The sequence below is a fragment of the Pinus tabuliformis genome, chromosome 1_2, assembly GCF_031772625.1.
Source record: "Pinus tabuliformis cultivar Carrire ecotype Pingquan chromosome 1_2, CPIR1, whole genome shotgun sequence".
Lineage (NCBI taxonomy): Eukaryota > Viridiplantae > Streptophyta > Pinopsida > Pinales > Pinaceae > Pinus > Pinus tabuliformis.
In genome coordinates, this window is record NC_142298.1 from 99,589,387 (window position 1) to 99,611,473 (window position 22,087).

General features: G+C 37.9%; 1 protein-coding gene across 1 annotated transcript; it reads left to right on the forward strand.

Annotated features, from left to right (window-relative positions):
- The first annotated feature begins 15,470 nt into the window (after positions 1-15,470).
- On the forward strand, positions 15,471-16,602 carry LOC149204674 (glutathione S-transferase U16-like). The gene is made up of 2 exons (XM_089393347.1): positions 15,471-15,996; positions 16,141-16,602. Exons 1-2 carry the CDS (start codon positions 15,661-15,663, stop codon positions 16,510-16,512), a joined length of 708 nt encoding a protein of 235 aa, XP_089249473.1. The 5' UTR covers positions 15,471-15,660; the 3' UTR covers positions 16,513-16,602.
- The last annotated feature ends 5,485 nt before the right edge of the window (positions 16,603-22,087 follow it).

A 22,087-nucleotide genomic window follows, 5' to 3' on the forward strand; every position in this document is an offset into this window, starting at 1 on the left:
ACCTCAGTGATGATATAATCTTATACATGTATTTTGTGTTGAAAATTGCAGGTTCTGACCAGGCTCTCCACGAGATAATCCTTGAAATGATAAAGCGCTTCACCCTTCCTAGATAATACAAAACCCTAATCTATTACAGGCTTCGCACTTTAGGGGGCAATCTGTTACACTAAAAAATGTCACCATGGCTATTTACAGTTAGTATGGCTCTATCAACAGTCATGCTATCCTCTTAGGCAAGTCTTATGCCTCTGCTCTCCATGTCAAACTCCAAAAAGAGAGAAAGTCTTTATAAATGTATTTATCTCTGGGTACGCAGGTTCTCTCAACCTTACCTGCGGGTACGCACCCAATGTTCACAAAAGCTGCGTCTTTGGACGCTCTGTATGTAAAGGGGCAGGTGCGTCCCCCTGTAAAGGTCAAAATGCGCAAGTTTCATCTTTAAAAAGTTACTTGTGGTCATTTCTAGAGCATTCTAGAAGGTTGTTCGACGTGTATTGAGCGCCTCCAGATGGTTCATGTACCCCTACCAAAGAGGAACTTATCCCATCAATAAGGGAGCTATCCCATCCAAAGAGGGGATTATCCCATTGATGGTGGACCTGATTAACTTCCTCTTGAGCACTATAAATACAGGCATTGGGCCAGAAGGAGGGGAGGTTGGAAGCTATACATTTCTATGGGTAGATGCTGCAGGAATTAGGACTCCCATTTAGAAGCTTGTGAGGAGAGATTGCCATCTTTGCTTGTTCTATTTGGAAGTGGGTGAGCTTTGTCAAAGTAAAGGAGAACTCTTGATGGACCCTGGGAGGGACTTGCACAACACCAAGGCTCAGGTTGTATTTGTTCCTTTTGTTACCTATTAATGCAAATGAGTCCATTCTTCTCAATAACTTGTTATTTATGAGTTGTTTCATGTACTCCTTGGTCTATGTGTTAAATATGTTTTATTCTATGAGATTATCAAGTGCTATTTAATCATTTGATTGTTAGTGGATGCAGGTTTCAAAGTGAAGGAGGAGCTCATCCGGATCAGCGGAGCTGGACTGCTACAAAAGCGTTGGATTATAGGTAGGATCTAAACACTTGATCTCCCATATAGTAAATGCATGTTTAGAGAAGGATTGCTCTTGTTTGTCTTGTTTGTCACTAGAGAGTCTTAGGCTCCTAGGGAGGTTAGTTGTGTCTGCAAAATCGACTCTTTCCACCTGACATTACCGTAGATATAGAAGGCGCAAGCACACAAACGGACTTTGAGGTAATAGAAATCGTGGATGAAAGTAGCCCTTACCCTGCGTTGATAGGGATAGATTGGGCCACAGATATGAATGGGGTCATTAATTTAAAGAAGCGGAAAATGATATTTGAGAAGAAGTCACTCCATGTAGTCATTCTGTTAGACCCAGCTGAAGGACCGTGTTACACTGAACCCATGCACGACGAAGGAAGTTGTTGACACCTAATCTTCATGATTGGGTGAATTTATGTAAATAATTAAATTAGGAATGTGAATAGTCATCGGGAGATGAAATGAACAGTCACTCCCTATTGTATATCATAAAGACCTACCTAATGGAATAATACGAATCAGTTTTTCTGCCTAATGGAGTTATTGCCTGGCCTGACATGGTATCAAAGCCAGCTCCTTTTTAGCTCTTGTTCTTTGTAACTCCCTCCTGCATATTCTGCTCATATTCTGCCCATGTTCTGCAGGCTGACATGTCTGTCATATCCCTACGAAATTTCAGTCATTGTTTAATGTATTCGTTGTGTGTGAGTTCCATTTTTCTATGTGTTAGACGCATGGATTCACTATGAGTTTCAACCCAAGCCTGCGCCTGACATTCACCTGAACGATGAAACGTTCCTCTGCCTGTTCTTCTGAATACGTTGATTTCTCTCTGGTTGTCCTGACATAAACGTTTCATAATGTTTTTAGCGTTGTCCTTCATGGTACTGCATCTGCTCCAGGTTCTGATAAGTGTAAATGCGCAATCTCTGCCTGTTTGGGGGTGACCCATGTGATTTTTCAAAGCCTACTCATTCTTTTTCCGACCCGCTGCCAACATCTTTACAACTCTGTTAAAAGAACTCAAACAACTATATCTAGAATGGTTGCTGCCCAAAACTCAGATCACACAGAACTGTAGTAACGCACTCCTCGTCACATTACTCTATCGTTGGTCCGACCTACTCCGTGGTTGCCTACCCTCTGTGGCTAAGATAGTCATATCAAGTCTCGTATAGTGATATTGAAACATATATTGAAACCCAAACCTCGTTTCCGTTTGGAGTCTGGTGGAGATGCGAGGTTGAGTGGAGATGCAGGGTATCGTGGAGATGCGGTGAGCATGGAGTCCAGTGAATACGCGGTTTACATAAATGCTGTGTTAAATGCTGCTTTACATAAAACACTGTTATATATATGATGTTGACATAAACACTGTTATATATATGTTGTTATATAAACGCCATTTTTCATGTCCATTTCACATATATGCGTTGTTGACATGAACGCTGGTCTCAGAACCCGAGATGTCAGGCCTTCTTCGAGTGGATCGAGGGGATGAGCATGTTCTTGGAGGGCTCTCTCTATTGACTAACTAGATTGCGCCTTTTTCCGATGGCCTGAGCTAGAAAGCGGCGAACAAAAAGGTCTTTTTATTTGATTAATCTGTTGTCCGAACTTTAAAAGAAGCCATGACTCATTCCTACATCGCAGTTTTGAATGGATGAAGTTGTATAAAATAATGGCATTAGGGCTTATGTTGCTATTATTTATTATTTTTCCAACCGCACAACTAGGGTGCAATTGTTATTATTTATTATTTTAAGGGGCCACCATCTCTGTTGTAATAGTTGACAAAGCATTGTTAATAAAGGGGCAACTGTCAAATTTGGAAAAACACAACCTTGAGAGGGTTGTTGTAAACCTGGGTCTATTTGTTTGTTGATGACATGACATATATTGCATGATTGCAGTTGATTCCATTTTTTGGAAAGTCATAGCAAATTATTGTTAGTATTTTGCTACGAATACTGTAATTATTTTTGGGCTCAGTTCAAACTTTTATAATGGAGAAGTTTGTTGAAAAAGTGAAGGGTTTAGAAAATAAGACAACTCTTCTTGCACACAGAGAGGATAATCTTGCTCAAGATTCTTCCAGAGCAAGAGGTAGAAGAGATTTCAGAGGCAGGGGGGGGCAGACACCCTCAAGAAAAAAAGGTAGATTTGTGCTGTAAGCAGCAAAAAAACCAACAAAAAGGCAAAACTGATGATACACACAAAGGTAAAGCACCTGAATCCGCTCACTATGTTGTGGCACAATGTAACATTGGATTAAATGAAGATTTATTTAATGCTTCACTTTCTTCTTGGAAAAATGATTGGTTGCTTGATTCAGGAGCAACCTGCCACATGACTCATAGAAAGGATTTTTTTGAAGATTTCACTGACAATGTTGATGGAGCAGTATACTTTGCAGATCAATCAAAAATCAAGCCATCAGGGCTTGGCACAATCAGGCTTAAACTGCCTGGTCTTCCAGACTTTCTTCTAGATCATGTTCTATATCTCCCACAGCTCAAGAGAAACTTGCTGTCCTTGGTCCACATCCGCCAGCAAGGTCACTCCATTCATATGTTTGATGGTAGGCTTGAGGTAAGAAAAGCATCTGACCACTCACTTGTCATGAGGGGAATAGAAGAAGAAAGGATTCTCAAACTGCAAGGAACATCTGCTCATGCACAACATTTCTCATACAATTCTCATCATGAAGAAAGTACACTTCCATCAAGTTTATTATGGCATGCTATATTTGGACATTTGAACTATGACAATCTCTGCTTATTGAAGAAAAATGGTGTTGTTGGTTTGCCTACAATTCCTAGAAAGCTTAAGCAATGTGATGCTTGCATTCTAGGAAAGCATAACAAACAGTCTTTTCATGATTCACATTCAAGAGCACATAGGAAACTTGAACTCATTCATTCAGATTTATGTGGTCCAATGCATGTTCCTTCTGCAAATGGAAATAAATATATCATGACATTTATTGATGACTACACCAGAATGTGCTGGGTTTATTTATTGAAGAACAAATCTGATGCTTTTCAAACATTCAAGAATTTTCATAAATGGATTCAAAATGATGCACAATCTCATATTGGGTCTATTCGCACTGATAATGGAAAAGAATACACATCAAATGAATTTGAAAACTATCTTCGCCAACATGGGATCAAACATCAACAACTGTGCCTTATAATCCCAACAGAATGGTGTAGTTGAAAGAATGAATAGAACAATCTTGAATATGGTACGATCCATGCTTTTCTTCAAAAATGTAAAGATAATGTTTTGGGCTGATGTTGTTCTATGTGCTGCATATATAAAGAATAGATGTCCATCTAATGCTATAAGAAACAAGACTCCTTATGAATTGTGGTATGGACATGTTCCTTCGGTAAAACATCTCAGGGTCTTTGGTTCCACCTGTTATGCTTTGATACTAAAGGTACATAGAAACAAACTTTGTGCTAGAAGTCGTAAGTGTATCTTCTGGGGTATTCAAACACCTCCAAATCATACTACCTCTTGATGAAGTAAATAAAAAATTTGTAGTATCTAGAGATGTAATTTTTCTTGAATCATCCAAAACTGACAATGTTGTTGAGCGGCAACTTGATCGCTTGGATAGGTTCACAAAAAAAAAATTCATTTCAAGAATTTGATAATCAGATTCCACATCTTGAAGGGGGGATTCCTATACTAGATCAACATGTAGAATCTTATTCTGAAGAACACTCTCCCCCGCATGAAACTCCAACAACAGATGATGCTTTAAGTGATGTAATTGATAGAATTGGGAGACTCAATCTTGATTCAGTCCCAACTCAATCAACAGAGTAGCCCAGACCATCTCAGAAAGGTCCCCCAAAGTGGCTGACGAAGACACTTGAAAGTGTTCATCCTAATGAAATTGGAAAAACAGGAACCAAAAATTCAAACTAACAAAATGGAGGTGATGTAGATGACTCTAATTCACCTGTTGATATGGATGTTTCTTATGATTGTGAATTGAACTTGTCTACAGATTTTGAACCAACTTCCTTCAAAGAAGTTGCTTCTCATGATGAATGGAAATAAGCGATACAAAAGGAGTACGATGCCCTCATAAAGAACGACACTTGGAAGCTGGTTGATCCTCCATTTGGAACCAAACCAATTGGCTGCAAGTGGGTCTACAAGAACAAGTATAAAGCTAATGGCTCACTTGACAAGCACAAATCTAGCTTGTGGCAAAAGGTTTTGCACAGAAGGAAGGGGTCGATTATGAGGAGACTTTTGCCCCCACAGCAAAATGGGCCACCATTCAGACACTCTTTGCACTAGCAGCTCAAAACGGTTGGAAAGTCCATCAAATGGATGTAAAAACTGCTTTCTTGAATGGAGATCTAAAAGAGAATGTTTTTATGTCCCAGCATGAAGGATTTGCTATGAAAGGACATGAACATAAAGTATGCAAAATTTGTGAAGTCCTTGTATGGCCTCAAACAAGCACAGCGAGCCTGGTATGAAAAACTAACTGAGCATCTTCTGAAACTCAATTTCAATCATTTTGATCTTGATGATGCAACTTTATTTGTCAAGAAAGTTGGCAAAATAGTTGTATATCTTGTGTTATATGTAGATGATCTTTTAATGATAGGGAATAATGAAAGCTACATTGCATCCATAAAGAAGGAATTGGGAAAAAGTTTTGAAATGACTAATTTGGGCTATGTTCATTACTATCTTGGCATTGAAGTAACCCAACATCCAAAGTCCATATTTCTTTCTCAAAAGAAATACATTGGAGATTTGTTGAACAGGTTTGGCATGACAGAGTGCATCCTCCTACTACTACTCACAATGGAACAAAACTTGAAGCTCACATCTATTGAAGGAAAGGAATTTGAGGATGCAACAAAGTATAGACAGCTTGTAGGAAGTCTCAACTACCTAACTACCACCAGACTAGACATTTCATTTGCTGTTGGAATCCTCTCCAGGTTTATGCAAAAGCCTTGTGAGAGACATTGGTTTGCTGCAAAAAGAGTTCTAAAGTACTTGAAGGGAACTCAAGACTTTGGAATCAAGTACACACAGGTGGATGACTTCAGCTTGATCGGATACTCTGATTCAGAGTTCGATGGAGACAAAGAAACTGGGGTATCTACTTCAGGATATGCTATGAGTCTTGGATCAGGAGCTGTCTCCTGGAGATCACGCAAACAATTAGTTCCAGCAAATTTCAAAACAGAAGCAGAATACGTGGCAGTAGCTGAAGAAATAAAAGAAATTGTGTGGCTCAGGAAAATTCTTGAAGATTTGTAGGTAAAACAAGTACAATCAACTCCACTCATGATTGACAACACCTCTGCAATAAAGTTGGCCAAGAACCCAAAGTTCCATGATCGAACGAAGCATATCAATACTAAATATCATCTGATTCGACATCATGTTGAGGCCAAAACAATCCATCTCCGTCATTGTTCCACAAATGAGAAAATTGCAGACATCTTCACCAAAGCACTTGGAAGGGAAAAGCTTGAACGATTCAGAATGATGCTTGGACTCACCAACATCCCTTCAGATTCAGGTGGGGAATGTTGACACCTAATCTTCATGATTGGGTGAATTTATGTAAATAATTAAATTAGGAATGTGAATAGTCATCGGTAGATGAACTGAATAGTCACTCCCTATTGTATATAACAAAGACCTACCTAATGGAATAATACGAATCAATTTTTCTGCCTAATGGAGTTACTGCCTGGCCTAACAGAAGTGACGATGAACTGGATTGTATCTACAAGATTACTGCACGTAATCGAGATTGGGTCAATCCAACCGTAGAAGGAAGAATATCGTGGGAGCGTGTAGAGTCCTGCACTGAAGATTCAGATGAGGAAGGCTAGCGGTGGCATAATCAGTTGAATGGAGTAACAACGTTAAACTGCAATATGATGACTAGGTCACTGTATTGCGTAAGAGCTCGGGATTGTGAACTACCGATGTATGATGGGCTGACCACGTAAGATGAATTCCTGACCAAGTTTTAAAGCGTGGTACTGGTGCACCAACGGTTCGATGCATTAAAATGGGCATTGCGCACGACGCTTGCACGTTGGTGGGGAACACATGAAGGAACCTTTGAAGACTGGCGCGACTGTAGGTGGATGATGCAGATAAGGTTTGGTAAGCCAAAACTATGAATAACTAAAAAGTATGATGGGCGTGATGACTCGTACATGCATCTTACCAGATGGACCTAGGCCTATGGAGAAGAGCCTCAACCAGAGTGGGTACTCCTATTTTATCATACCCTGGATGTCATCCCAAGGAACTGGTACACCGAAACAGAACTTTGGCATGGTATTGGCGAATGGGATATCTTGCGCGAAGGGTTTTTATTAACATATCTATTTGAGGAACAATGGATGGACATTGTTGATGATGCATTGCAAGTTGTGAAGGTTGCCATTTTAAAGGTAACACTAGAACCAGAAGAAATAGCACAGCCCAATTGGATGCGTCAGTTGAGCCAAGCCCTAGAATGTTACAACATGTAGATAGAAGATGATGAGGACGACGACAGAAACTTCAATATTCTGGAAATAGAGGGGAGTCGAGAGGTTCGTGGACCAGCAATCGAGGATCCTGACATCACTGCACCGCTGAAAACAAAACAAGTCAACATCAGTACGGAGGAGGAGCCGAAGTATGCAATGCTTGGGGACTATTGGGATAATGCCATGGTGGAGAAGGTTGTCAAGATATTACGAGAATATCAAGATTTATTCCCGACCAAAATCACGAAGCTAAAAGGGATCCTCGTCAACTTAGGAATGATGAAGATAACTCTGAAGCTGGATGCAAAGCCAGTCAAGCAGCGGTTTATTGGTTGAATCCAAAATATAACGCAAAGGTCCGCGAAGAATTGGACAAAATGCTTGCAGCAGGAATAATTGAACCAGTGGAGGAATCTGATTGGGTAAGTCCTATGGTTGTACAAGAGAAGAAATAGAAGGGAGAGATTCGCATCTGTGTGGATCTCAGGAAGCTCAATAATGCATGTGTTAATGATCCATTCCCGACGCCATTTACAGACGAAGTATTGGAAAATGTGGGTGGACAAGAAGCTTACTCATTTACAGACAGTTTCTCGGGGTACCACCAGATCAAGATTGCACCAGAGGATAGGAGTAAAACGACGTTCGCAACCGAATGGTGCTGTTTTCAATACACTGTGATGCCCTTTGGACTGAAGAATGCGCCAGCGATATTCTCGTGCGTCGTGGTAGCTACGTTCAAGGAATTTATACACAAGTTCTTGGAAGTATATCTTGATGATTGGACCATATTTGGGCTAGTTAAGAAACATACCACGAGCTTACGATTAATGTTGGATACGTGCCGACGACACCAGATTGCGCTAAATCTAAAGAAGTGTACTTTCCTCGTCCCCTTCGGGAACTTGCTCGGCCATGTGGTCTGTAGGCAAGGCCTCATGGTGGACCCGACAAAGATTGCTATCATACTCAATCTGCAAGCACCGCGAAGTGTCAAGCAGCTGCGCGCCACATTGGGACACACTGGTTACTATCGAAAGTTCATCAAGAGCTACGCGTAGATCATGACACCGATGGAACAATTGTTGAAAAAGGACGCTACTTATTGCTGGAATGAGGAATGTAACAAAAGTTTGGAAACGCTCAAGGAAAAGATGGCATCAGCTCCTATCTTGGTCTTTCCAAAATGGGACATCGAATTTCATGTGCATGTTGACGCGTCGTGTATCACATTTGGCGCAGTACTCACACAGGAAGGCGTGGAAGGAATTGATCACCCGATCGCGTTTGCAAGTCGACGATTGTCCAAAGCTAAGAAGAACTACTCCACTACAGAGTGTGAGGGATTGGCCATGGTATACGTGCTCTAGAAATACCACCACTACTTGCTCGGAGGACACCTTAAGATGTATATTGATCACTTTGCGCTAAAATACCTAGTGAATAAGCCTGTGTTGGGGGGGGTGAATTTGTAGATGGTTGTTATTATTTCAGGAATATGATTTGAAGTTATCGTAAAGTCAGGACGTCTAAACGCAGGCCCAAATCACCTGTCCCGAATTAAGAATGGTGAAGAACCCATAAAACTAGAGGATGGGCTACCTGATGCACAACTCTATGCAGTGCGCGTAGCAGATGGCAACTTTGAGGATATCATCGAATTCTTAACCACAGGAACCATGCCACAGGGGTATTCAGTTTAACAGAAGAAAGAACTGGTGATACGCGCAGCAAACTTTACTGTCATTGTAGGGCACCACTACAAAATGGGCAACAATGAAATATTACGCCGATATGTACTAGAATTTGAGCAAGGGAAGATCCTTGTCGAAGCGCATGGGGGGCTTGCAGGAGGACATTATGCAGGATGCGCCACAACACAGAAGATTCTTCGCGTAGGATTATGGTGGCCAACTATACATCAAGACTCAAAAGCATACTGTCGGGCCCGCGACGTATGTCAATGGACTGGGAAACCTTCGCAGAGGGATGAAATGCCGCTCAAGCCATAACTAATGCTACAACGTTCGAGAAATGGGCAATCAATTTTGTGGGGCCTATCACACCTCCAGAAAAGATGGGGGCATGTTATATCATCACCGCGATAGAGTACTTGACCCGATGGGTGGAAGCGCAGCCGGTTAAGGACTGCATGACCACTACAGCTGCGAAATTTTTGTTCGAGAACATGTTAACACGGTTTGTATGTCCAAAAATCCTAATGAGTGATCGCAGAATGCACTTTCTGAATGAAACTATCAGCACAGTCACTAAGGAGTTCTAGATATATCATAAAAAAAGCACACTGTACCATCCGTAGGCAAATGGAACTGTTGAAGCTTTCAACAAGACCTTGGAGATTGCATTGACAAAGGTATGTAATGCGTAGTGGAATGATTGGGATTTGCGCATACCTTCTGTGTTATGGGCATATCGAATAATGTGCAAGAAGTTGACAAGCTAGACGCCTTTCCAGTTAGTCTATGGAAAGGAAGCCGTCATGCCAATGTAGTACATTATACCCAATTTGTGAATAGCAGCAACGACAGGCATGATAGACCGCGCGGCTTTGGAAGAGAGGATCGCGCAATTGGAAGAACTTGAGGAGGAACAGTTTCTGGCAGGATTCCATCACCAGGCACAGAAGTAGCGGGAAAAATCTTGGCATGATCACCATATCAAGATGCGCACGTTCAAAGAAAATGATATAGTATTACTCTATGACAGCAAGTTCAAGAAATTCCCTGGAAAACTCCGAATGCATTGGTTGGGACCTTATGTAATCTAAGAAGTCACAGATGGGGGTGCGGTCCAGCTTGCCAAGTTGAATGGAGAACCTTTCCCAGGCAGAGTAAATGGTAGTCACCTGAAGCTCTATATGGGAGGGCCGACTGCATGACTAACCGCCCGAAGGACAGTCTCACCACTCCAAACAGTTGAAAGAGAGCGCGAGATGTTAAAGCAGTCTGTGGGGAAGCTACGCGATAGTCAGGGGGTGCGTAGAATGGGTATGTCACTAGAGTCGTGGTTGCGCAAAAGGGGTTGTGCTGCTTTGTGGACACGTCGAGAGGTGACTTTTGCTGACAGTATTCATGACAAGATGCAGGGAAAATTTTAAGAACCCCCCCTAAATTTATAAATATAATAAATGGGCGAATCTCCATGGTATATAGGAAAAATGGAAGGCGATTTTATCAATAATATAATATGTATATATAATTTTTTGGCGAATCTCTCACCAGGCACGGCGAATATTTTACTCAATTATAAAATCTTGGAAGATCTTGCCAAGTCTTTCACTAAATAATAAAACTTTGTAAAGTCCTAGTGAATCTTAGCATAGGCTACATGCTGGTTTAATTCCCCCATTTAAATAGGCTACATTCCAGGTGAATACCATGGGTCAATACCATGTGCCATTTTTGTTTTTATAAATTCTAATATTAGGGTTAATAATGGTTTTTTACATGGTATTAATAACAATCTAGTCCATGGTATTTGTCCCATAGTATTTTGGCCATAGGTTTCACCTAAATATAACCCATTTTTTGAGTGTTCGTAAATATAAGATGACTTATGGAGTAAATATAAAAAAATGTTTTATTTGTTTACCATACCTCTCGTTTATTTATATTTTTATTAATTTACCATACCTCTTTTACAAATATGGTATTTGGCCCATAGGATTCACTTAAATAAAACCTCTTTCTTGAGCCTTCATAAATAGAACGAGGGTTATGGACTAAATATAAAAAGAGGTTTTATTTATTTACGATACGTCTAGTTTATTTATATTTTTATTTATTTAGCACACCTTTTGAGTAAGTATAAAAATACGTTTTATTTATTTACCATACCTCCACTTGACTTATATTTTTATTTGTTTACACCCTTACATGTATATAAGGTGACTTATGTAGTAAAATAAAAAATGTTTTATTTATTTACCATACCTCTCATTTATTTATATTTTTATTAATTTACCATACCTCTTTTATAAATATGGTATTTGGCCCATAGGATTCACTTAAATAAAACCTATTCTTGAAAATGGGCGAATGGATTCACTTAAATAAAACCTATTCTTGAAAATGGGTGAATGGAAGGTTGTAAGTCCTAATTTCAAGGGCTAAATTTACCTTTTTTACCCTCTCCCTTAAAATAAGGTGGGCTATTTGAGGTGATTTGTAAAAATGTAATATGATACAAAATATTTGCCCACTAAAAATTTAAAACCCCTTAATTTCGCCAAAGGGCGAACATTCGCCCCTAAAATTATCCTTGACAAGATGTCTGAGTTCAGGCAAAAGGGAGTGGGCGGCAGATAATTAAGAGATGCAGTAATAGCCAGATCTGGAATGATCTACCACAGGCTCAACGTTACGGCACTAGAAAAGGAGGGAACTGACGAATTTGAATTTCGAAACGCTTATAAATCACAGGGGGCATCCGCGAATGATCTGCGATTGTGAGGAAAGTAAGTCAGTATGCCTTCCCACCGATATGGAACTGTTCATTATTTACGCTCAAAGAGTAAACCCAAGGGTTGTGATATGCCCAGTGGAGATGCCAGACTTTCTGGATAATATGGTGTCGATGATCACCGGCACTGCGTAGGGTTTAGCACCAATGGTAGGGGATGTGCCAGAAATTCTTAGACATGAAGCAGAACTAGTCCGGATGTCGTCGCCTAACCCATGGGCTAGCCGGTGAACCATAAAAGATAAGGGAAAGACTGTAAGTACGGAGACAAATGTTGGAATTGCAGTTAACAGTTCGTCTCTAATGCACCTTAAAGAGTGGGATCTTGCGGATAGCAACAAGTGTCTTGCAAAATTGCAACACAAGCTGTAGTAGACAGTGCGTACAAAAGACCAGATATTGGAAACTTGCTGCATTGGCATGAAGAATTCCCATAGGTGTCACCCCAGCCTGAGCTAAAATCCTATGAGGGGGTTCTCTGTGTTAACTGAGCAAAGAAGAATGAGCATCATCGGTTGCACAAAGTAGTGGAGGCAATGGAGCAGGAGCTAGAGGAAGAGTTGCAGGAGACAACGAGGGAGCAGCAGAACGAAGTGCGTCACTCATAGGGTTGGTGGACCGTGAGGCCTAGGCTGCGCATATTGCCGCACCAACGAGTGACTTGGGATGAGTCATGATGATTGTGTTGGGGGCCTGTTGGGTAGCGGAGGCCCCGCGTAATGGTTTTGGGGCTTTAGATAGGGTAATAATATTGTAAATCTCTGAAATGCGCGGAGCACGAAATGTAATAGGTCAAGTCAAGGGGTTGTCTGCCCAAAAATAATATAGAATAATAGGAAGTAAGTTGGTCTACCCATGGTCCGCGGACCATGGGAATGTATAAATAGAGCGAGGCTCTAAGGGTAGAAGGCAGTTAAGTTTTTGGTTGGATCTTGATGATTATGGGTTTGTGAAAGCAATATTCTCTGCGTCTGTAAGTCCAAGTCAAGGGTGTTGGTAGATAGATAGAGGCTCTGCAGCTATGTGCATAGAGGCCCGGTAGAGTCCGCAGCTGTGTGCACGGACCCCTGCAGCTGAGTGCGTAGGGCGGATTTGGTTGTATTGACGAAAGATATTAATAAAGATAAGTTGTTTGCTGAAATATTGCGGATCTATTGTATTCTGGTTTATGCATCTGTTATATGAGTTTGTATCTTTAAAGAATTATGATTGCGCACACTGGGTTTTATTGTTAAATGGTTGCTTAAAGACTGTAACTAGAAAATTAGATGTGTAATAATTTCCTTAAATACACCTGCACGGATCTACGCGAAAGTCCGATAGTAGTACAGGGTGGCGCGAGGCCACAAAACGGTTCGTGACCCCTCCATACCACATCAAGACATCCCAAGCGTGCGGAAACCTGGTTCCAGCACCCTCCCCTACTACCTCGGGTGAGACCTCAGTTCGTGCTCCACGGGCTATTACCGAAAGGGCTGGTAGCTATGGGATTTGTTTGGTTAATCACTCTTCTAAACCTGGGTCAGGGCCCAATAAGCCAACATATTCCATGACGCGGCAGAAAGCCAAACATTCTCTCGTACTTCAAAGATCCCTATATTGTTTAGTTTGACCTACTTCGTGGGTCATTGATCTCCCATTAATCGGATGTCTTGCAGGGTTTTGAGATGGCATGCATTAAGCTATGAGACAAGAGTACCAATAATAGGCAACCAAATTGGACCCAGAAATCAAAGGAAAGATTCGAATAAACTGGATAAAGCTGCATTCAAAACTATTTCAAAAATCAAGCCAGCAACACCATTTGAAAATTATTGGCAAAATTGCAAATATTTGAGAATTGAGTATTCCATACTAGTGATATGATGAGGCGAAGGATATGAGGGGAAAAGCTTATAGAGGTAAGGGTAGAAGTGGATAAATTGTGGGACAATTTTTATAAGAAGGATTATTTCAAGAGTAAAATATATTGTTAATTATTAAGTATTTCTTAACCGAAAATAAATGTGAATTGTCTATCATGACTAATCTTACTATTGGAATTTTCAGAGACAAGGTATTTTGTTAAGGATTACACAACTTAATTCTAAGGTAGATCTATGTTTCAATCTCACTCTTTAGATTTAGCCAAGCCATGGGGGCTTCACTGAAGGAGCAATATCGTAGCAAGTGCGTGCATTCATATTAGGGGATATACAATGAGGGAAAAACGAAATAATATATTGAGCATATAATAGGGGGTAAAGGGTTTTTATATTAGCAAGTATAAAAAATGGAGTTCAAAGTTAATGAAAAAATATAAAGGGGTATAAAAAAATGTTAATGAGTCTAGGAGCTAAAAGATAGTGAAAATGAATTATGCTAGACATAAGTTAGAGATATAACTATTAATCATGCACTGAATATGTGAATATATTCTTAGTAATCTATTGACAGAAAAAAATAATAATAATATCCAAAATGAATTTTAAAATAGTAAAAAAAACACATAAATCTGGAACCCGATCCATTAATTAACCTTCAAATAAAACATAAACACTCTACATCTTTATTCCAAAATTAAAAAATTGAGTCTATTATATCTAATCATTCATTTAAAACTATCTATTCATGTTATCCTTTTATCATTAATAAAATCTATAACACCACTTCTTTATTATTTTTATTATATCACTTCCATATAAATTCAACATGTAATTTAAACTTATTAACATTATTCTCAACAACTTCACAATATCTTTTCCATATTTGGCATCTAGTCGTAATGGTCTACCTCCACCCATCATAATCCAAATCTTTGTACCCACGATTCTTTCTCGTTCTTATTATATCACTTATATATGAATTCAATATGTTATTTGAACCTACTAACATTGTTCTCAACAACTTCACAATATCTTCTCCCTATTTGGCATCTAGTCCTAATGGTCTACCTGGACCCATCATGATATAAATCCAGCTTGGGCCCACAATCCTACTGTTTAAAATGCAATCGCTGCTTCTCTCCATTTTCCTAAATTGTATTTTCTCTATCCTCGGCGACATTTTAGATCGTCAATCACATGAGTTCAACCTAAACTCCTCTTCATTGGGCCACTCATAGTATAGTATTCGATGACGTGGCGGAAAGCAAAACATTAGCTCGTACTTCAAAGATTCAAAGATCCCTATTTCGTTTGGTTTCACCTGCTTCCTCGGTCATTGATCTTCGGGTTTTGACATGACCTCGCATTAAGCTATGAGACAATACTACCAATAATACGCAACCTAATTTGACCGATAAATCAAAGGAAAAACTCAAGTAAAAATGATAAAGCCGGATTCTAAATTGCTAGAGAATTAAGATAGCAACTTCATTTGAAAATTGCTTTGAGACGACAAAGTGAAATCATGCATTACGTCTGCGGTCTCTACTTTTAACTTTGATGGGCTTTAAGGTCACGAAACAACTAGTTTTCGTGCAAGGTCGGAACTCTCCCTGGTGCGATATAGAGTAGTCGGGGGAAATTAGCATAGTATATCTGACCTAGAAGAGGAAGACACATATATAATTTCAGAGAAATGGCAACGGAGGGAGAAAAGGAGCAAGTAAAGCTGCTAGGTGTGACTCTGAGTCCTTTCGTGGTGCGGGTTTGCATTGCTCTGGCTCTTAAAGGTATCGATTACGAGTTCATCCAAGAGAATTTCATGCACCCTAAAAGCGAGCTGCTGCTGAAATCAAACCCTGTTCACAAGAAAGTTCCAGTGCTTATCCACAATGGAAAACCTGTTTGTGAATCCATGATTATTGTGCAATACATCGAGGAGGCATGGGAAAATAAAGAACCAAATCTTATGCCCACAGATCCATATGACCGAGCCATTGCTCGCTTTTGGGTTGCTTTTGTAGACGACAAGGTAATTTAATTAATTCATTAATAATCGTCTGCATTCATATCTCATCGACCCTTTCTTTGTCTGGAATTTGTGTCTTCGGAAGTTCCAATTATGTTTTTTCTATTCCGTAACCAATATACTTGTGGTTTCAATGTGTGCGTTCAGCTCTTTCCATCTATGCGAGCAGCTTTCTTTGGGCAAGGCGAGCAGCTACAGAAAGAAGTGGAAGTTACCGTTACAAATTTTCTTTTGATAGAGGAAGCTCTGCGAACCAACGACTGCTTTGCAGGAAAACCATATTTCGGAGGGGATGAGATCGGCTTGATTGACATCGCCTTGGGTAGTTTGTCGGCGTTTATCACAGGCGTGGAGAAGGCTACCGACAGCGTTTTAATAGATGCAGAGAAAATGCCGTTGTTGAGCGCATGGCTGGATCGATTCTGTCAATTCGATGTAGTGAAAGAAGCGATGCCAGATCCGGCGGAATATATATCTGTTAGGAGAGCCATGATGATGTCACCACCTACTTCTAATTAGGGCAAACCATGCTGGCCTCATAAACTGAGGACAGGCAGAGAGATTATATTTAAGATGAGTGCTATTCGTAGTCTTTGTCTTTTTATTCAACCGGTCTTTGAAGTAGAGGTGTTTTATGTTAATTAGTGTCAATAATGTTTTGGTGAATCTCGCCGGTACTATAGTTAGCATTGCTCTGTTCAATGTAGAATATTTATTCGCAACGTTTTTTTTTATTAATCTCTCCGATATTGTCGCTGGCATCGGCCTGTTCAGTATGCGCTGATTACGAATGTAGTGGAAAACATCATGAAATGCAAGCGTTTCTATAGAATGTAATAAATAGTAACCGGAATGAAATGCAATTAATTTTGTGGAAAGATCGTCTATAGCTGCCATAAAGTGTCGCATCAAATTGGGAGAATAAACTTATATGGGACCTTGTTGCATTTTGAAAACTATTCGGAATATGAAAGGCATTCTGGGTTCAAATTATGTGGTTGGTTCAATGTCTTGAGTCATCATCAATCACAAGATTAGGTAAAATGTCACCTTTAGCGCTTTATCAATTTCTCCGTGACTTTCCAGATATATTCGACTTTGCGGATTTACCGAATGTGTAAGATTAATTTTACAGTTTGGTTGGATTTCATAAAAAAAATTTCTGGATATTCGACTTTGCGGATTTACCGAATGACTAAGATTAATTCCATTGTTTGGTCGGATTTCATTAAAAAAATTCTGGATATATAAATTTTCAATGTGCATCGTTTTTAAATTATTATGATGTTTTAATGGAAAGGGATCTACGGAATGCGAAATATTAATTTTACAGTTTGTTTGGATTTAATTAGATAAAATTATTGATATATAAGATCATTTTCAATGTGTATCGTGATTTTATTTTTTTGAATATGCATATTTTTGTATAATGATTATGATTTAAATTAAAATTTAAAGTAGACCATTATTACATTCACAATGGTTATTATCGTCATAATCAATATGAAGCTTCAGAGTCATTTAAGAGTTATATATATATATATATATAATATATAGTTTTTTTTTAAAATTAAGTTTAGAATTTTATAAGAAGGCAATAAGATTAAAAATCTAAGCAACGGTTAAGTTAAAAAATATTAATTTTTAAAAAAATTAAGAAATAAGTGTAAGTTAATAATTATTAAGTATTTTTAGATTACCATATTATAATTTTATCTTAAATTATTAAGTAATAGGATGAGTTTTCTACGTAATGGAAAATGGTTACCAATGTCATTTGTGTAAGCTTAATGGAAATGGTAAGGATTTTATCATTCCATGATTGTTATTTGCCATGAGAATTTTTGTATGAACTTGCAAAAGATAATCTAATCATCTTTCCCATGAAACTTGTGAATCCTAGGTAGGATTCTATGTATAATGTTCATGGATCTCTCCATGGATTTCCCTAGGGAACATTAGAGCCTTCAAGGGAGGATTTTATGGGTAGGATTGCTTACTGTGTGATGTCTAAAGTTTGCTTTGAGAGTCCATTGGGGTAATTAGAGTTCTTCAAACCACATCCTTGATACTTCTTAAGGGAACTATGTTAGAGCATTAGAAGGGAGTGTGATAAACTTGAGGGATTGTGGATAGAGGAAGGTGTACACTTCACTGGGTTGTGTAAGTTGAGGGAATGAGAGAATATAAGTTCGAATTACTATTAAAGTTTGTTACATTGGCCTAGATACCTTAATATTGACTATTAGACGAAGTTATCTTATGTAGCCTTTTGCCTTGGTGGAGTCATAGTGCCAACTTTGGGTGACTTGTTATTGAGAGACTTAAAGTAATAGTGTCTATGACAACCTAGAATGTCTAGGGTCTAATCCAATTGGTTTTTTTATTATACATGCTTGTATGTTGTTTATTTTTATTTTTATATGTTTAAATTGCTATTATAAATAGTTGCATATTGATTCAAAGTTATTAGGAATGCATAATTGTATCATATATTGCATATATATATATATATATATATCAAAGCGGGTAGTTTATGGAAAATACAACCTATGTTGAAAAAAATTGAAATTATAATGTGTACAAGGCAAGAATTTTAGTAACGTTGCTAAAAAAGGAGATGGGTATGTTAAAATGTGATATCAAAGTGAAGGTTACAACATCTGGGTTCTATGGGACAGAAATGAACATGGAAAAAAAGGATGTATGTTGCATACAAAATGTTTGATGAATTTCCTCAAGGAAAAATTTGAGAAAAATCTCGAAATTAAACAATTATAAGGTTGAAAAATACCCAAACATAGCTAAATTTAGTGTTATATGACTTAAAATTTAAACCTGGAGCTATATATTTGTATTTACTTAGCCTATATATGAAGTTTTAGAGTTAATAATGGAAGAAATTGGGAATTTGTGAAATGTCCCAATTTTTTGAGTGAAATATAGAGCTTAATTGGTTCAAAAATGCTAATTTGATGGGTACTCACATTGAGTTAATGGTTATACTCTTGAACATGGTAAAGGAAAGATGTATTTTAGGAGCTAAGTCTATGAAATTCATGGTGAATGGATTTTTTTGGAAAACAATGCATTATTGACAAAATTGGAAATCTTTGAAAATTAGGTATTCCATATTAGTGACATTAGTTATTATGTGAAGTATCCAGGAGGAAGAGTTCATAGTGGTAGTTCTAGACAAGTGGATAAATTGTGGGACAATTTCCATCACAAGGTTCATTTCGAGATGAATGCCAATGTTGATAGTTGAACATTTCCTAACCTAAACGAATGTGATTGTCAATATTGACCAATTTCCACAATTAGCATTTTTAGAGACAACGTATTTCATTAAGGATCGTGCACCTTCAATCCTAAAGTGGATATAAGCAAGTGATCATGATGAACATCCATCATTGGATATTTTAGAATGAAAAGACTCCACAATGGGTTGATTACTTTCCATCCTAAAATTGATCTACATGTTTAGATCAAATTGATCATTTTCATTAGATATTTTAGGTGCATGTTGCGTTATTATCAAGCGAACGCCCTTGATTTCAATATATTTTCACTATTTATTGGATAGACCTTTTCCATCAAATAAAAGAATTCTTGTTCTCAAATATCTTGGATTCAAGAGATGTGTTAACCTATGATAACATCTATCTATGAAATGAATTTCCATCATTTGATCACATATATTTATATCCATTGTATATTTTAAATGGAGGAGAGTTGTTAACCTTTAAATACTTCTAAATTTAAAATAGTATGAAAATTGGTTCAAATTTATCTCCACCGTTAGATATTTTGTAGACAAGTTGCATTGTCATTGATCAAGCACTTTCAACAATAAAATGAAATTGGAGCATTGGATTAGGAGTATCTCAACTATTAGATCTTAGCTCATTGATCAGGCAAGGATGGTGTCCCATGTGGAAGATTTAGGAATGGAGTGGCACCTTCTCTCCAATTCATGAACAAGATGTGAAAGATGGGTGAAAAAAGAAAACAATGTCCAAGTGCCCCATACTTTAAGTGAAGGGGAGAGAATAAAAGAAATGGGCAAAGGGGCAAGAGGAGTGAGGGAAAAATAAGATATGGAAGGGTGACAAGGTAAGATTAATTTTGTTAACATAGTTACATGTCCTACATTTTAAAAAAAAATATGTTTGGAGCCAAAAAATATTTTTGGCAAAAAAAAGTGGAGTACCTTAGAAAAAGAGTCAGTGAGGGTCATTAGACATTTCTGCACCAATTTTCTAGAAAATGCATATTAGAACTTTTGAAGGGACATGGTTATGTATAGTGATAAGACTTAGATGATCATGAAATTTGAATATTATGAATAATGCCAAAAATGAAGATACCTAGTTGGTTTTCAAACTAATTTCAAAGTGTTTGGGAGTGGATGCTAAAAACATGGAAAACTCCAAATTTTGTCAGTTTTGGGCATGTTTTAGGAAAAGTCACTCGAAATCACAAATTTGGAGAAAATTATTTAATACAAATTTTACCTCCAATATATCCCATAACATGTCTTAATAAATATTCTATATTCTACTCAATTTCAGAGATACTAGCTAATTTGACTAAAAATTGCTAAAACCTCTATGTCTAGGAAAAAAATAAAACGGACAAAGTGGATGATCCTAGATTTCCATATATTTTGACTGAGCATCCTATTACAAAATTGATGACATGTGTTCCCCATAATAATTAATATTTATTCCAAGCACATTTTTTTTTCTTAGCACTTGATCTGAATTAGGTCATTATATTGTTTGGCACCCATCTCGATGATTTTAGAGTGGAAGAAGAGAGGAATCAACTCATGGGGTGATTTTTACTAGTGCGACCCCGTTTGGAAAATTGGTGTCTAAAACATTCTAAGAGAACTTTGAGGCATCAAACAATGTTTTTGGCATAAAAATTTCTAAGGGTGCATGAACCACGTTAATCAAAGTCTGTATGGAAATGTTATGCCAATCATTAGTTAACCTTCCTGCTTTCACCACCATAATTCGAGAGGATGCCACGTTAGCACCCATTATTCATGGAAAAAAGGCCACCCACATGATTATGATGAAGAAGACTTTAGAAGAGTCCATTTGTAACTTTGGTAAGAGTTGAGGTAGTGGAACCTAAACACTAGTAGGCTATTGGGTTGTGTTGTTGGAGATAGATTTGAACCAAATTTTCATACTATTTTGGCTTGTTTTACCATTTACTTTTCCAAAAAAATTGATCAAAACTTCTCCAAACAGAAGGCCCAACAGGTGTTATAACTAGGCCACTAGAGGAAAAGGGGTCTTGTTCTTTTGAGTGAGTTTGTTCCATATATGAGAAAAAATAACGGATAGGGATCATATTAGATAGAGCAAAAGAGAAGGATTTGTGCACTCTAATAACCAATGGGCCACAAGCCATACTTATTTGTACTCACAACCATTTTCTATTTATAGAAAGAGAGTAAGACCAGCCTCACCTTCCAACTAGGTTTTCTCCTTAGAAGGTTTCTCTAGGTCATATCTTGTGTTAATAGTCGTTTGTGAGTTTTTATTTCACTATTCTCTATTTTATCCATAGTTTTTAATTTTCATGCATACACATGTAACCATAATCTACAAATCCAAAAATATAAATATAAATAAAACCTGATTAGTGTAATATTTTTAAAAAATAGATTATATCAGATCTATTATGAAGAACTATCTAGTGAATATACAGAACAATTTACAAATCATATTGTATCAAAGAAGGATTCACTTTGGTATTTTCTAGATATTTGCAAGGTGTTATGCTGGTATCTTCATCCCTCCATCAGTGATCAAAATTCTCTTGTTGCATGCATTTTTAGGTGTCTCATCTGATCAGCTGCATTCCATTTGGTCATGGATCATCTGATGTAGTGGATCTTTATCAATTTTCCTTCATAGTCTTTACCTACTAGCCTATTTCACAAATTTAGGTCATTTACAGTCATTTTCTATCTTTACATTTGCAAAAGCCATTTTTAGGGTTTTAGGTTTCATTAGGTCTAGTGTTTGTCATTAAAATCTTGTAAAAGCTCAATAATGGTTAGTAGGCACAT

Bases quoted from the DNA above. Each gene is read 5' to 3' on its own strand.
- LOC149204674 (XM_089393347.1), top strand. From the start codon at position 15,661: ATGGCAACGGAGGGAGAAAAGGAGCAAGTAAAGCTGCTAGGTGTGACT. The intron at 15,997-16,140 runs GTAATTTAATTA...GTGTGCGTTCAG, and splicing joins TTGCTTTTGTAGACGACAAG to CTCTTTCCATCTATGCGAGC.